Source organism: Schistocerca gregaria, chromosome 1 (assembly GCF_023897955.1).
Source record: "Schistocerca gregaria isolate iqSchGreg1 chromosome 1, iqSchGreg1.2, whole genome shotgun sequence".
Classification (NCBI taxonomy): domain Eukaryota; kingdom Metazoa; phylum Arthropoda; class Insecta; order Orthoptera; family Acrididae; genus Schistocerca; species Schistocerca gregaria.
In genome coordinates, this window is record NC_064920.1 from 998,180,992 (window position 1) to 998,196,470 (window position 15,479).

Genomic DNA, 15,479 nt, shown 5'->3' on the forward strand with positions numbered 1-15,479 from the left:
TTATAATCGTTATTATTATTTATCTATATTACGCTTTTTTTCCACACCCGTCCTCTGTGTTACCTAAGTAATCAATCAAATTGTAGAAGATATTGCTTAACAGGTTCTTTTTAACGGCCTTTTTTAACTAAGATTGCTTTGGCAATAATTGTACAGTTTTATTCCTTGATATAAAATTCTGTTCTGAGTTTTATGTCTGTTCTTTCAGGGTAAAATTAAGTTGAAACCAAATCTTGTTCCATAGTCATGTACAGAGTTCTTTCTGTAGTAATTATTAATGCTATTTTTCATGTGTACAGCTGATTGGTAAATATTCTCACTCGGTGCAGTTAAAATCCCCAATGTTGTAAGCCGATCCTTAGAGTGAGATTCAGTACTCTTTTCGGTTAATGTTCGTAAGGCCGTTTTCTGGAAGTTGAAAAATTCATGTTTTGTACATTTGCTCACCGGATGAGAATGCCATAGCTAAGCACTAAGAGTACATACGAATTGTAACTAAATGACACTGGTCACTAAGCACTGGTGACTCTTACAGCATAGCATCCTGATGACATTCTATCTCCGCTATTTTTGTGTGTTCGCACCTCTTCAGCTGAGAATCAACATTCATTCTCAGAAATTTTGCATTTCTTACACAGACCAGAGAGGTATCATGTACTATTTAAATGTGAAATTTTCCTTCTTCAAATTCATCATATCAGTGTTCCTAATATTCAGTGTCATTTTACTGCTTATAGATCAGTTGTAAACTTCTTTCAGTATTTCATATATTTTTTTTTTGTGAAAGTGGTTATGTTGATTTATCAGTGACTATAATATTGCTGTTATCAGCGGAGATAATTTTTCCCTGCCCTCATCTCATGGTCGTGCGGCAGCGTTCTCGCTTCCCACGCCCGGGTTCCCGGGTTCGATTCCCGGCGGGGTCAGGGATTTTCTCTGCCTCGTGATGGCTGGGTGTTGTGTGATGTCCTTAGGTTAGTTTGGTTTAAGTAGTTCTAAGTTCTAGGGGACTGATGACCATAGATGTTAAGTCCCATAGTGCTCAGAGCCATTTGAACCATAATTTCCCCCCCCCCCCCCCGACTGACACTGCTGTGAACGTCATAGTATTAGGAACAGTACTGCTCCTAATATTCTATTAGGTAATTGCTATCTGTGCTCTTTGTACCTTGTTTGCTAAGTACGAGCGGAAGCAGTCATTAGCTTCTCTCTTATACCTAATGTTTCAAGCTTATTAATAGAATTTTCTGGACAACAATATCAAAAGCGTTAGTACTAAAAGTATGCCTGTGATATACTTATCATTGTCAAGAGCATCAAGTACCACTTTTGTTAAATCTACTATGGCTGGTTACGTACTTTTACCATTTCAGAAACAAAGTTCTGATTGATTGAAAAGGGTGTATTTATTCAAGTAATTCATTAATCCGTCTTTCAATTCGATTGTATTGTATAGTATGCAGGGATACTATACCCACTTACAAGCGTCTCTTTCCTGTATGTCTAATAGTAGTTTTCATGCAGTCGTTCTCTGAAACTACGGAGGTACCTGGGTCAGTTGTAGGTACTTTTGGTTAACCCGGTATACAAGCAGAGCTGAGACGAATGGGGAATCGTTGCAGCAATAGAAGCCGTAAAATGGCAAATCCACTGATATAAAAGACTTAGACAAAGGCAAACTTTTTATAGCTCAGGGCCCGGAAACAAGCATGTGGGACACGGCGAAGCTGTCTGGCTCTCCGTGTGCTACTATCGAGAAAATATATCCAGAGTAGCTGAAGAACGATCAAACCAAGAGTAGGTGACGAGATGTTGGATATCCACGTCTCATTACAAAATTTAGAGGTCGGAGGCTTGTCCCATCTGTAAAACGGAGTAGGTGGCGATTAGTGGCAGATCGGACGCCAGAATGCAAAGCTGTTGCAATTGCGAATAAGAAGTAGCATCAGCTATATAATGGAATGACAACAACGAAAATTTGTGCCAGACTTGGACTCGAAACCGGATTCCCCGCTTATCTCGTGCGTTCGCCTTACCATCTGGCTATACGTGCACGACTCAAGGCCAAACCTAAACTTAAAAAAATGGTTCAAATGGCTCTGAGCACTATGGGACTAAACATCTGAGGTCATCAGTCCCCTAGAACTTTAGAACTACTTAAACCTAACTAACCTAAGCACGTCACACACATCCATGCCCGAGACAGGATTCGAACCTGCGACCGTAGCAGTCACGCGGTAATGGACTGAAGCGCCTAAACCGCACGGCCACCGCGGCCGGCACCTAAACTTCCATAAATCGTCAACCTTGCGTCTATGACCTATACTCGTACATCCATTATGCATGTTCCCGTACAAGTCCGACGTTGTACTTCAAAGTCGCGTGCCCGGTATCAGTAGATAAATACGATACTGCAGTGCCTATGTGAATCTGATAACGACGCAGCGGACATGCATGCATGGTAAGGCGACTACTCGCGATAAGCGGTAAATCCGGGTTCGAGCTCTGGTCCTACACAAATTTTCACTGTCGTCATTCCATTCTACAGCTGACTGGTAGTCCTTAATCGCAACTGCGAGTTCATTTGATGAATTCAATGTTAAGCAAGTTGTCATAATGTTTCATTTTACCAGTGTATCTAAGGCTTTCATGTTTAGTGCTAGTTCAAAGCTGTTGATAGCCTACGCGCTGTGGTGTAGCCGGTCCGCTTTCACGACTCTTACGTTACTCCGGTGTCCGCAGACCTGCTGCAGCTGCGCGACATGCAGAACGTGCCGGTGGTGTGCCACGTGAAGCAGCTGGTGCTGTGCTCCTGCCTGTTCGGTGGCGCCGAGCGCGTCAAGGCCACGTCCGTCGCGGCGCTGCTGGAGGGCTACTGGGACGCCGAGCGACAACTGGTCCGTCCCGCTAGCCCACAAGGTTCCTCTCCTCTCTCCGTCATACACTGCATGTGCTGGACCACCTGCTGCTGTCAGATCACTCACCGCTTGCCACTGCCCACCTTCAGCTGAGGATGTTGTACTTTTGGCTTGTGACTTGTTTTACCAACAACCAAGCCACACGTCCTAGTTATAGCTTTTACATCCGAATTTAAATTATCATCTTCCTAATTTTACTTTAATTCAAATGATCCTTTATTTTCAATGATTTGGAGCGTCCTGGCATACTGCGTGCTGAACTAGCATTCAAATTTCGGGCCTTTACCTTACGTGGGTAAGTGTTCAATGGACTGAGCTATCCAAGCACGAGTCACGACTTCCCATCACAACTTATCCTAGCCTGTAGCTAAGTAGTTTCTTCACAATACTCTTTCTTCCGCATACGCAGCAGAATTTCTGTGAAGTTTTAAAGATATGAGAAAACAGAAGGAAAGGCAAGTTACTGTTCTGGCCATAGAATCCCCTAGTCGGTTACGACTGACAGCCACTTAATCCTCCACCAATTTTCACATCGAGATGAGGTGTGGAAAGGCGTGGGACAAACACACTGCTCCCTGGACTGTTATCGTGTTAGCAGACATGAAACCGCTACTACTCGATCAAGTAGAGCCTCAATTTTCATCACAAGATGGAATGTATCCATTTCCCACCGAGCAAAAATGCATGGTAGTACTGGGAATCGAACATGGGGACTTCACATGACTGCCAACCATGCTGAAGTTTCGACAAGCTAACGAAGCAGCTACGTAGGTACTGCTGCAAATGAAGCTCTGAGGGCCCGTCCTGTCTCATGCTTGCCTAACTCAATGGGACGCCAGCGTGTTCGGTCAGGGGGTTAGTCGCCCTTTGTAACAAAAAAACTGAGTAAATGAATCAACAATGAACTTCAAGTGGTGACATGTGACGTCCTCCCCGAGCAAATGGAACGAACAATAACGAACAGAACGAGATTTTTTAAAAAAAACGGGGTAGAGCAACTGCTCGAAAAATACAAAGTCCCAGGTTCGAAGCTTGCTCTGGCCCACAATTGTAATTTGCCGCAAAACTTCATAACATTCACATAATTTTAAACTGAGATGAACGCTAATTTCAATCAGTATTCATTGGAGCATAATAAAAATGAACGTTCGAGACAGATTGCCGGTTACGTTCATATGTAAATAGAGTTTATACTACGTCCACTGAACCGGATTGGGTTGATGGTGGTATAGCTAAAATGTACAAAAAGTAAATCTCTATAAAAGTGCCAAAATAAAAATAGAGTGTTATCGGTATATGTGTCAATAACTAAGTTTGATTACAGTTCTGAAATCGAATAGTGTGAAGGCAAAATATTTCGTAAGTTATCGATGTATTTTTATCCATATTTAACTGATTAAAATCGTTGAAACTACTAATCAGAATTGGCGTAATTCGACCTTCTGCTTCTACACAGAAATCTCATTTATGTTACAAGGCTTTCTTGTTTGAAGCAAAATATGAAAAAAAACTGAACATCCTTCTAGTATCATGTTTGATGACACTAGTTCAAGGAAGGTACCTCCTGCGATACTTATTATGCTACTATGATTAAGGAGTGCACAGGACATACAGTGAAACCTATGTTAAGCATAAATACTGGAAAGAAAACGAAGCACAAAATTTTGACTCATCTGATGAAACTGATAAACGTAAGTAAAATGATTATTAAACCAATCACACTATAGTACACGACTATCTTCTCCTAAATGAAACTTACTTATCTGTCCGTCCCTTACGATTGTGGTCTACAGGATATTCGTATGACGTGGTGCTCATGCTGAAATACGAATTGATCACACAGTCCATTCATTTCGTTCTATAATTCAATTTATATGCAACTCTGAAAATGCCATACGGATTCAGTGGCCAAAATCATGCAGATCATAGCATTCTCGTTACTACTGATGTACCATCTGAAGTTAATAGGTCACTGTGACGTTTCAGTGCGGGCATGCTAATTCACTTACATAAGATAGATGTTTCCGACGGTTAGTAGTGTTTTTCCAGTTCGACAACACTTTACATCTCAGGAGAAACGGTGAAAATGAACAGCATAAGACCTAAGACCTGAAATGAAATAATCTAATGGCACTGTTGGCCGGGAGGCCCCATGCGAGGAAGTTCGGCTGCCGTATTGCAAGTCCTTTTTAGTTAACGCCACTTCTGCGACTTGCGAGTCAATGATGATGAAATGATCATGAAAGACACACAATACCCAGTCATCACGAGGCGGAGAAAATCCCTGACCCCGCCAGGTATCGAACCTGGGACCCCATACGTTGGAAGCGAGAGTGCTACCGCAAGACCACGAGCTTCGTACACCTAAGATCTAATGGCCAGCTAATGATGAAAATGTACAAATAAAAGATTATGTCTTCTCTTTTATGCCAAAAAAAGATACTGAAGTAAGACACATTGTTTCCGTCGAATTGTCATGAACGTCATCGAAGGACGAATAGCATGTTACGTCCCATTAAAGACAAATCCATTATAGAGAGATGCAAACTTCGATATGACCAGGACGAGGCAGGGCACCAGAAGGAGCCTCATGAAAGCGGTCATTCAGTCAGACTGTAGCAGCTGAGGGTTTTAAATTGTGAGACAAATGTGACAGAAGTGTATTTTCGATCATATTTAATGCTCACCTTTAGATAAAACGTTCGTCAACGGTAATCCGTCAGAAGTTTCTGGCAGACGTCCTGGAGGTACACGATAAAAAAAGTGGTTCAAATGACTCTGAGCACTATGGGACTTAACGTCTGAGGTCATCAGTCATCTAGAAGTTAGAACTACTTAAACCTAACTAACCTAAGGACATTACACACATCAATGCCCGAGGCAGGATTCGAAACTGCCACCGTAGCAGCAGCGCCGTTCCAGACTGTAGCGCCTAGAACCGCTCGGCCACTCCGGCCAGCGATACTCGATTACTTCTTGGTTTTACACACATGGTGTTCTGCAGCTCGCATGAAATTCAAGGGCTTCACTGTTGCTGTCTAAGTGCAAAAATCGGATGCTTGAAATTTATTTTTATTTTTTATTCCGGCCATATATGAAGCCAAATTCCATCTTCAGCGTGACACTGGCATGTGTCGTTATGTCACATGAACTGTCTATAAGACATTTACCACAAACAGGCATAGATGTATGGCAGCACATGCCCCATGTCGTCATAACAAACAGCGAATGATCACACGAACGTCATGAAAGTAACTGAACTCAATTATAATCCGGTTCCAGTCCAAGATTATAGAAGTACGAGAGATATTGAGTACGCCGCACCTGTAGAAAGCATTGGCAATATTGCAGATCATCAGATTACCGGTATATATTTACAAAATAAAATAAAGGAAAGGAGACACGAAATTGATGAACAACAAATACATGCTTGTGTCCTTACATGAACATCCAACAAACTTAATTTAGCTCTACCGGTTAATATTACTCTTAATATAAGCCGAAAAGTTCCAAGAATTGACAAATAAAAGCTCTGTGTTTTGAATTTAACGTCATTGTATTTTCATTGTGATAACAAGCCTGCAATTGTAAGTGTATCCATGCAGCTGAGTATCAACAACAGCCTCAAATATATGGCCAGAGCTATAACGTTGAAAACAATAAATTGTAGGCTTGCCATCTGCACGTACCTGGTTAATGTCGTTTTTGCTTTTGTTGTGGTCTTCAGTCGGACGACTGCTCTGGTGCGACACTCCATGCTGACTTGTCCTTTGCAAACCTCGTCATCTCTGCACAGCTACTGCAACCTGCGTCCACTTTAAGCTGCTGACTACAGTCAAGCTTTGGACTCCTTCTTAAAAATTTTAACCCCTCCCCCCCAAACTTCCCTCCCACTATCAAATCGAGCCAGGTGGTGCAGTGGTCGGACGAGGTGGCCGAGCGGTTCTAGGCGCTACAGTCTGGAACCGCGCGACCGCTACGGTCGCAGGTTCGAATACTGCCTCGAGCATGGATGTGTGTGATGCCCTTAGGTTAGTTAAGTTTAAGTAGTTCTAAGTTCTAGGGGACTGATAACCTTAGAAGTTAAGTCCCATAATGCTCAAAAAGTGCAGTGGTTGGCACACTGGACTTCCATTCGCAGTGGTTCAGTTCCCCATCCGGCCATCCACAGTTAGATTTTCCGTGATTCCCCTAAAACGCTTAAGTCAAATATCGCGATGGTTCCTTTAAAAGGGTATGGAAGATTTCCTTCCCATATTTCCTTACTCCTTGCTTGTGCTCTCTCTCTAATGAGCTCGTTGTCGACGGGACGTTACGCTATAATCGTCCTTAATTTCTTGACTCGTACCACTGCCAAACTGACTATTCATTGATAATTCCGAATGTCTCTTCCCCAGAAAACCTTTCTTTGGTCTAATTATGACACACGAATGTGGAATTCATTAGATATATTTTATAATACTGTCCTTTTGACATGTCAACTCATACAAATTGCCGAACTTGTTTAAGTGTGTATGTAATGACATTTGTGGCAATGTTTCGATATTGTTTCACGTAAGCTGTTTTCGTTGCTTTTTAATATCCATGTGCGCTTTTGTTTATTTTGTGATAGTCAAATGGTTCAAATGGCTCTGAGCACTCTGCGAGCACTATGGGACTAAACGTCCTAGGTCATCAGTCCCCTAGAAATAAGAACTGCTTAAACGTAACTAATCTAAGGACATCACACACATCCATGCCCGAGGCAGGATTCTAACCTGCGACCGAGCGAGGTGGCGCAGTGGTTAGCACACTGGACTCGCATTCAGGAGGACGACGGTTCAATCCCGCTTCCGGCCATCCTGATTCAGGTTTTCCGTGATTTCCCTATACCGCTGCAGGCAATTGCCGGGATGGTTCCTTTCAAAGGGCACGGCCGAATTTCTTCCGCCGGCCGCGGTGGCCGAGCGGTTCTAGGCGTGCAGTCCGGAACCGCGCGACTGCTACGGTCGCAGGTTCGAATCCTGCCTCGGGCATGGATGTATGTAATGTCCTTAGGTTAGTTAGGTTTAATTAGTTCTAAGTTCTAGGGGACTGATGACCACAGATGTCAAGTCCCATAGTGCTCAGAACCATTTGAACCATTTTGAATTTCTTCCTCATTCTTCCCTAATCCGATGAGACCGATGACCTCGCTGTTTGGTCTTGTCTCCCAAACAACCCAACCCAACTCGAACCTGCGATCTTGGCGGTCGCACGGTTCCAGACTGAAGCGCCTAGAACCACTCGGCCACACCGGCCGGCTTTGTGATTGTCGATTCAAACTCATAGTGGTTGTGTAATAAGCATTACTTTGCCTTAGCAGCTGAATGATGGAATCACGACAAAAACTAACATATTTTATTTGTATTTTAATGTATTTATAATGTTACTGTTTAGCAAATATTCCTTAGACAACTACTGCTTACCTCATTGTATGATAATCACACAGGTTTATCGACCTGGACTACGAAAACTATAATTGAATTTAAGGTTTATAAGAATATCCATTTCTGTTAAATTTATATACCACTTGCGAATCATGTATAGGATTTATTTAGAATTGTACCATATTTAATATAATATGTACTGGTACTGTGTGTGTGTGTATGAGAGAGAGAGAGAGAGAGAGAGAGAGAGAGGGAGAGAGAGAGAGAGAGAAAGAGAGAGAGAGAGAGAGCGATGAAGCAGGCACACGAGACTCAGCAATTGCGTCGATCTCAACAGGCGCTGGATGATCGCTTCGAGAGCGAAGAGTTCGCGGTGGTGCTGCAGCCGTTCTTCCTGGGAGTGGAGAGTCCCGCTGACGTGAACACGTGGTTCGGCGCGGCGCCAGACCTCAGCTACTTCGCGCCTGACTGCTTCCACTTTAGCCAGAAAGCTCACGCCCTCAGTGAGTACTCGAGAGTATTAGTCTTAAGGAGTTAAGTCCTTTCATCTGTACACTTTAATAATCGCGAACTAACATTGGGATCTTACCCCTTAGTATTTACCGGTTAATCTTGTCTCCAAAATATTTTGTGATCTATTAATTCAGGAATCATATCAGTGGTAACAAAAAGCTATCGCAGAAAGGCAGTGCTCCTTTCCTGAAGCACATCGCCTTTGCATGATGGTTTGGTATGGAATGGGATCTTGTCTCTGAAGTGCACCTTCTTTATTACCTCACACACGCGGTATTTCAAATAGGTGCCATAAAACTTCGAGGTATTTCTTGACGGTGTCTGTAGGAAAACATCAAGAATAAGGACTCACGTCCGAATAAGGCAACAAATCTAGTGGAACAAAAATGAGGGAACTAACTTCTGCTGGTTCCTACTCGAACAGCACTTGCAGTCTGATTTTCTGCATTAGACACCACTGGACGTCAATAGTTAAACATACATTATCTGATCAAAGTATTCGAACACGTGTTAGGGAATATTAATATGATGTGCGACCACGCTTCACCTTCACGGCGGCTTGAACTCTGATGCGGATGCTTTCAATTATGTATCTATATGCCTGTGGGAGGGCTGGCAGTCCATTCTTCCTCAACATCTGGAACCAGAGAAGGTAGTGGTGTTGAACATTGTGGTTTGGAGGGCAGGTGACATTCCAATCGATCCCAAAAGAGTTTCATTGGGTTCTGCAACTCAGGCCTCTGGCCAGACCAGTCCATTACAGCAATTCTATTTTCCCCAAGGAACTGGCTGACAAATGATGCTTTATGTTACGGTGTAATGTCCTTGACATACTGTTATTCCAGGGCGTGGTCGCCAAGCTTTGATAAACCATTACCCCTTAGTGAAATCAGATATTAGCTAGTATCTTCATCACCCTACCTTTGCCCCCATACCACCACCACTATCAACCACCAACATAAGCGCGTAACTAATCTTCCTTGGAGCAATTCCATTTCGAAATGACGAAAGATAAACGTTATTTAATGCTTGTAGTTGCATTAAAACATGAACTAATGAGTCAATGAGACAACTGGTGCCGCGCGGAATGGCCGCGCAGTTCGAGGCGCCATGACACGGACTGCGCGGCCCCTCCCGCCGAAGGTTCGAGTCCTCCCTCGGGCATTGGTGTGTGTGTTACTCTTACCATAAGTTAGTTTAAGTAGTGTCTACGTCTAGGGACCGATGAATTCGGCAGTTTGGTCCCTTAGGAATTAACCCACAGTTTAACATTTTTAGACAATTGGTACTGTTATTTCTAACACCGCTTTTTTATAGAACAATGAAACAATTTTCAGTTCATCGCGATTGCTACCTAAAATTTCATCTCGGGAAAGAAAGCTAACTATCCTCATTGGCAGTAGACACTTGTTACAAAACATGCTTGCTGTGCACTTGCTTCACCCACATCCTGCACCCCCTTCAAAATAAACCAAATTAAAACACGTGCACTAAACATAATGCTTGAAAATCACTTGATTGCTGAACTCCTTGGCAGATATCGGACAACTTCAGATTGTGAATGCTTTGTGTCTGAAGACTGCCGCTAATAATAATATAGTAATAATAAAGTGTAGGTCTTACAGTAGTGGAGTAGCCATTACGTAATTATTGTTGTCGCACTGCCAGTCAGTTCGTTTATTGCTTCGAAGTGAACAATGAAGGAATTTCTGGTATATTGCGGGACTTATCAACAACTCAGAAAAGGCATTTTAATGAGATATCTAAGTATATATGATGTATAAGTCTCCATTTTGCTGTTGTAGATCCATAGCAAGAAGTATGCATGTAGTCGGTGGACTAGGTGAGGAAATTTTCGTTCATAAGTTCGTTTCACCACATTGTGTCACACGTTAATGCTAATATTTAAAAATGTACTTTTGTCGACTTACGTAATAAGAATTACAGTCTCAGGAAATAGCGATAACAGAAATAGCTTTCAAAATTATTTCGTTTCGTTACCGAAACTAAAATGAACAATTCTGTTTTTATCCCTCAGAAATTTTCATTTTACCCCTTAGGGTGTAATTATACCCAGGCTGGAAACCAATGCTGTACGGTAAGCAAACGTGTTCATATCCCGTACAGAGCGTTTTGTTAGCACAATAAGGGGAGCACACCCTAACCAAGCAAAACACCCCATTAGGCGACACCACCTCCTCCGCACTTCCCTTTCGCCCTTGCACCTGATGTCAGGTAAAGTTCTCCAGGCCTACGCCAAACCCAGACCCTTCCATCGGATTCCCACAAGGTACAGCGTGATTCATCACTCCAGATCACCCGTTTCCTGTCATCCTCTGTCCAGTTCCATCGCTCTTTAGACCACCTCGAGCATCGCTTTGCAGTGACACCAGGAATGTGTGGTTTGTAAGAAGCTGCAAGAGTAGTGTAACTCATGCTTTTAACTCTATATGCCGGCCGCGGTGGTCTAGCTGTTCTAGGCGCTCAGTCCGGAACTGCGCGACTGCTACGGTCGCAGGTTCGAATCCTGCCTCGGGGATGGACGTGTGTGATGTCCTTAGGTTAGTTAGGTTTAAGTAGTTCTAAGTTCTAGGGGACTGATGACCACAGCAGTTGAGTCCCATAGTGCTCGGAGCCATTTTTTAACTCTATACACACAGCCACTGTGCTAGCTGGACAGTTCGTAGCACTTTGGAGCTCAATGGTAATTCTTTCCACTGATTTCATACGCTTTTTTTTACAACAACCCTCCACAATGCTCGACGATCCCTGATCATTAGCTCATTAGGTATGGCTGGTCTTGATTTACTTGTGGTTGTTTCTACACGTTCCACTTTCACAATTACAACAGTCGACTTGGGCTGCTTCAGAAGGGTTGAAATGTCCATGACGAATTAGTTACTTAAGTGACAGCCACTGAATTGTGCGCGTTTGAAGACACCGAGCCCGACTGCCCGACCCGCTTTGCTGTTATTGCCCCCTTTTATACTGACAGACCCGCCTCTCGTGTCATCTTATGGCCAGTTCCTCCGTACATAGGCGTGTCCAGACACTTTTGATCTGAAGGTGTAAGCCGTGTTGGAGAGTAACTGATGTTAGATCTTTCCTTGAAATTCCTGGTGAACTGCCAGGTGTCAAGTAACTTGATGCCACGGCATTTCGGCGCAGTCTTCTGCCATTTTCAGGTGTATTCCGGCAACAGTGTTCTGAGCTCCCCTATGTAAAAGCACGCAGGCACCCAGTTTCGTTAAGCATACATTGCTTGAGCACTGGAGCTCTATGCTCTGTTGCTGATGTTATATTGTTAATACTTGAGTTTTTTGAATCTATCTCAACGTACTCAATTACTTTCTATGTTAGCAGTTTGCTGTTATATTTCTTTCGTATACTGACAAATGTCTACATGACTGTACGCTCCGTAGTCTCTCTTATTTTATTCTCAAGATCACTGTGAGAAATATACGACCACAGTTGCGAAAATGTCGCACATTCTTTCTCTAATACAAGGTGCCTCGAGTACAATGCAGTTTTTCCAGTCATTCCAGTTTAAATTCCCTTAAATTATTTTCATATTGGCTACACCATCAGTGCATTTCTTAAATCCTTCCATGTCTGCTGTTGTACTGTCACGTCTATTTGATAGGGTGTCAAAGCACAGCCATTCATGAAATCAAGTGGAAATTTTGTCCAGATCTTTCTGCATTTCACTGGGAGCGTCCAATGTCGATAATGCCCTGCAGAAAGCAGCGTAGTTAACGAACAATCGGAGAACATTGTTGCTCTTATCTGCATGTTCACTGAGAACATTAGAAATCCTATCATGCTCATCGGGACAACCACGTTGTTTCTTTGATTTATGCTGAAAGTTTCGCGACAAACATAAACGTACTGCGTTCTGTTAGTCACTCGTATATCAAGTCAGCTGATACATGTTTCTAGGTCCAGCAGTTGTCTTTAACTTCTATTGGGTAATAGAGTTCTATGTTCTGTATTTTTGTATTTATAAAACCAACACCTATTTGTCCTATTAATTGACATAAATTCACCTGATGATGGAGGGCGAAACCTCCGAAACATGTGGCTGAGATCCCTAACGGTCATCGCAAAACTTAGCCTAAAATGTTCACATTTAAAATTATCCTGAATATATATGGCATGAAACATAAAAGTGAACATCAAATAAAAGGAACTAAAAGATATCTACTACATTCCGTAAAACCTGGAAAATAGGTTTGAAAAATTGACACTATTACCGAATCTAACGCTAAACGTAAACGAACAAAATTATTTGTATGTTCCAAACGACTGACGACTGCCTCCAGCATTACAGAATACCTATCAACTGTATCCAGTGGACTGCCGCCCTTGATCAAAAATGTTTGGGATGATGTGAATGTCTTCACACACTGCAGTTTGCACTGATATTAAAGCCAGTACTATACAATTCACAACAAAACTAAAAACAAAAAAATCATCTTTGAAGATTAGAAGATTTCCGAGCGCTCTTATGTGCGGAAGATTGCTAGCTTATTAGCGTGTATGTAAGTAACCCAGTACGTGCTATAATAGGTTTTCTGATGGTGAAATCACTGATGCCAATGTCTCTAGCACAAATATGTACTTTAGTTTTACGTAAATTCCACATTTATCAAAAATGGGAAATATTAATTGACAAGTACAGAATATTAGTTTTTAATAAAAGTCAGATTTTTTTCATCACAGGACACACGAAAATAAATTAAAATTTCAACGGGCGTGCGAAGAGCATTCTTGTTAAATACATCTATGTACATGAGTAAATACTGTTCTGTTTTGATGTTTTTTACTTTTGCACCAAATTTCAATTTAATGTTTTCCACACTTTCAAGAGAATGCGAATAGTAATCCAAGATAAGAAAAGATGTTATTCTCTTTAAAAAATTGAAGACAGTCGACAGAATGAAGAAAATCATTTATGACTAGTTATGGATAAGAATTTGGTTTTTAACATTTGTTGGTGTTTAGCTACTATTAGAATCCCCACGTGTGTGTGTGTGTGACGTCCGCTAGTGATCCAGAGCTTCGTGCATGGTGGCATGTAGCCTATTTTTGTCAGACCGTATCAGGACGTTCAGACAGCGATACATATTGGTGTCTTTCAATTGTTCACACTGTGTGGAGGTCGACTGCCGGTAGTGATGTGGTTATCCTTTGTTTGCAGTCGCCAACGCGCTGTGGAACAACATGCTGGAGCCCGTGGGCAACAAGACGGAGGGCTGGCGGCCTCTGATGCAGCGCTTCCTCTGCCCCTCTGCGGAGGCGCCTTACTTCTTCACCCGCAACAACTCCAACAAGTTCTTTGATACCGGGCGGCAGTAGCACCTTGTAAAGGCCATGTATCACTTAGGGAGGGAAAAGGTCAAGCACTTAGAGGTTTAACTGAGATTTATAAGACTGCCTATCTTACTACTGCCAGCTGCAGACATCTCGTGGAATTCACTTTCACCACAACATTCTTCTAGCGAACAAAAGACGTAATTGTGGCTGACACAGCAGGGGGAAACCAGCATAATTTATTCTGCAATAAAGGCTGCAGGTAAAGAATGGGAAACCAAACGATGATCATTGCAGTCATATTATCCACTGTGTATGTAATGACACAAAGGCTAACAGCTTCTCATCTATATTGGGCAGTCCGTGCAAGCGTCAGCTCACTTAAAAAATGATCGTTATTTCACTCTGTCATTCCTTAATACCATTTTCACAATCTCCGGTCTTAGAACTCGTTGTAAAGTGCTCCATTTGAACCACAATTAACGATCTGTTCTTTTCTGTTTCTCTTTATCGAAACCTGATTCTATCAGATTCATTGTTGCCGGAACATCAAGCTTGGAAGTTAAAGTTATCTGCTACACAGATTGACTCATTTCTCAAGCCAAAGGAGTTTGATTCAAAATAGAAGCGTTTTTTTGTTAAAAAAGTGAGAATGAATTTTTATTAACATTGTTGTTTTGGTTGTAATAACTATACCTCACGAATGTACATATGAATGCGGAATGTAATTTTTAAATTTGAAATCTTGATTTTTGCGTGGAGGTGTAATTAATGGTTTTTAATATAGCTATTTACAGTTAAGTTTATAAATAATTTTGTATGCCTTAATGAACTGAACTCTTCATGTTATTAATCACATCACTAAATAATGGAACTATATAGTTGCATTTTATACCGGATGGGAAAAATGAAACCGACCTAGAAAATATTTCATGTGTCTTAAGATAACGTTCGTCATCCACGTCCAGAGCGGATGACGTTAGATGTTACTTGTTTTACCTATCACATAACATATTTTACGGCCCAGTTTTATTTTACGCATCATATTATAATGGATTTCTTTACACTTTTCCGCTCGGGTTTCATTTTAGCTTAACCATTGTTCCTTTTTTTTCATTTATATGTGACTTGTACCGCTGTGTTACTGTCCTTTCTAGATTTTTCTATTTGTTACTGTCGTCCTTCGTTGATAAGTAGAAGAATTTCTGCTGGTACCCAATGTTTCTTAGCAGTTACCTTCTTGAGTGTCCACCTTATGTGACTGCCATTCCTTAACATGTCCATTTCTAGTGAGGTGAACTATTACGCTATTCATTATTACGAATAT

General features: G+C 41.9%; 1 protein-coding gene across 1 annotated transcript in view; it reads left to right on the forward strand.

Moving 5' to 3' along the window:
- Positions 1-15,222, forward strand: part of LOC126278504 (phospholipase B1, membrane-associated-like) — a 112,625-nt gene extending 97,403 nt beyond the window's left edge. The window contains exons 6-8 of the mRNA XM_049978666.1: positions 2,743-2,897; positions 8,664-8,829; positions 14,040-15,222. Coding sequence (XP_049834623.1) covers positions 2,743-2,897; positions 8,664-8,829; positions 14,040-14,197 — 479 coding nt within the window. The 3' untranslated portion in view covers positions 14,198-15,222. The remainder of the gene's footprint in view (positions 1-2,742; positions 2,898-8,663; positions 8,830-14,039) is intronic.
- The last annotated feature ends 257 nt before the right edge of the window (positions 15,223-15,479 follow it).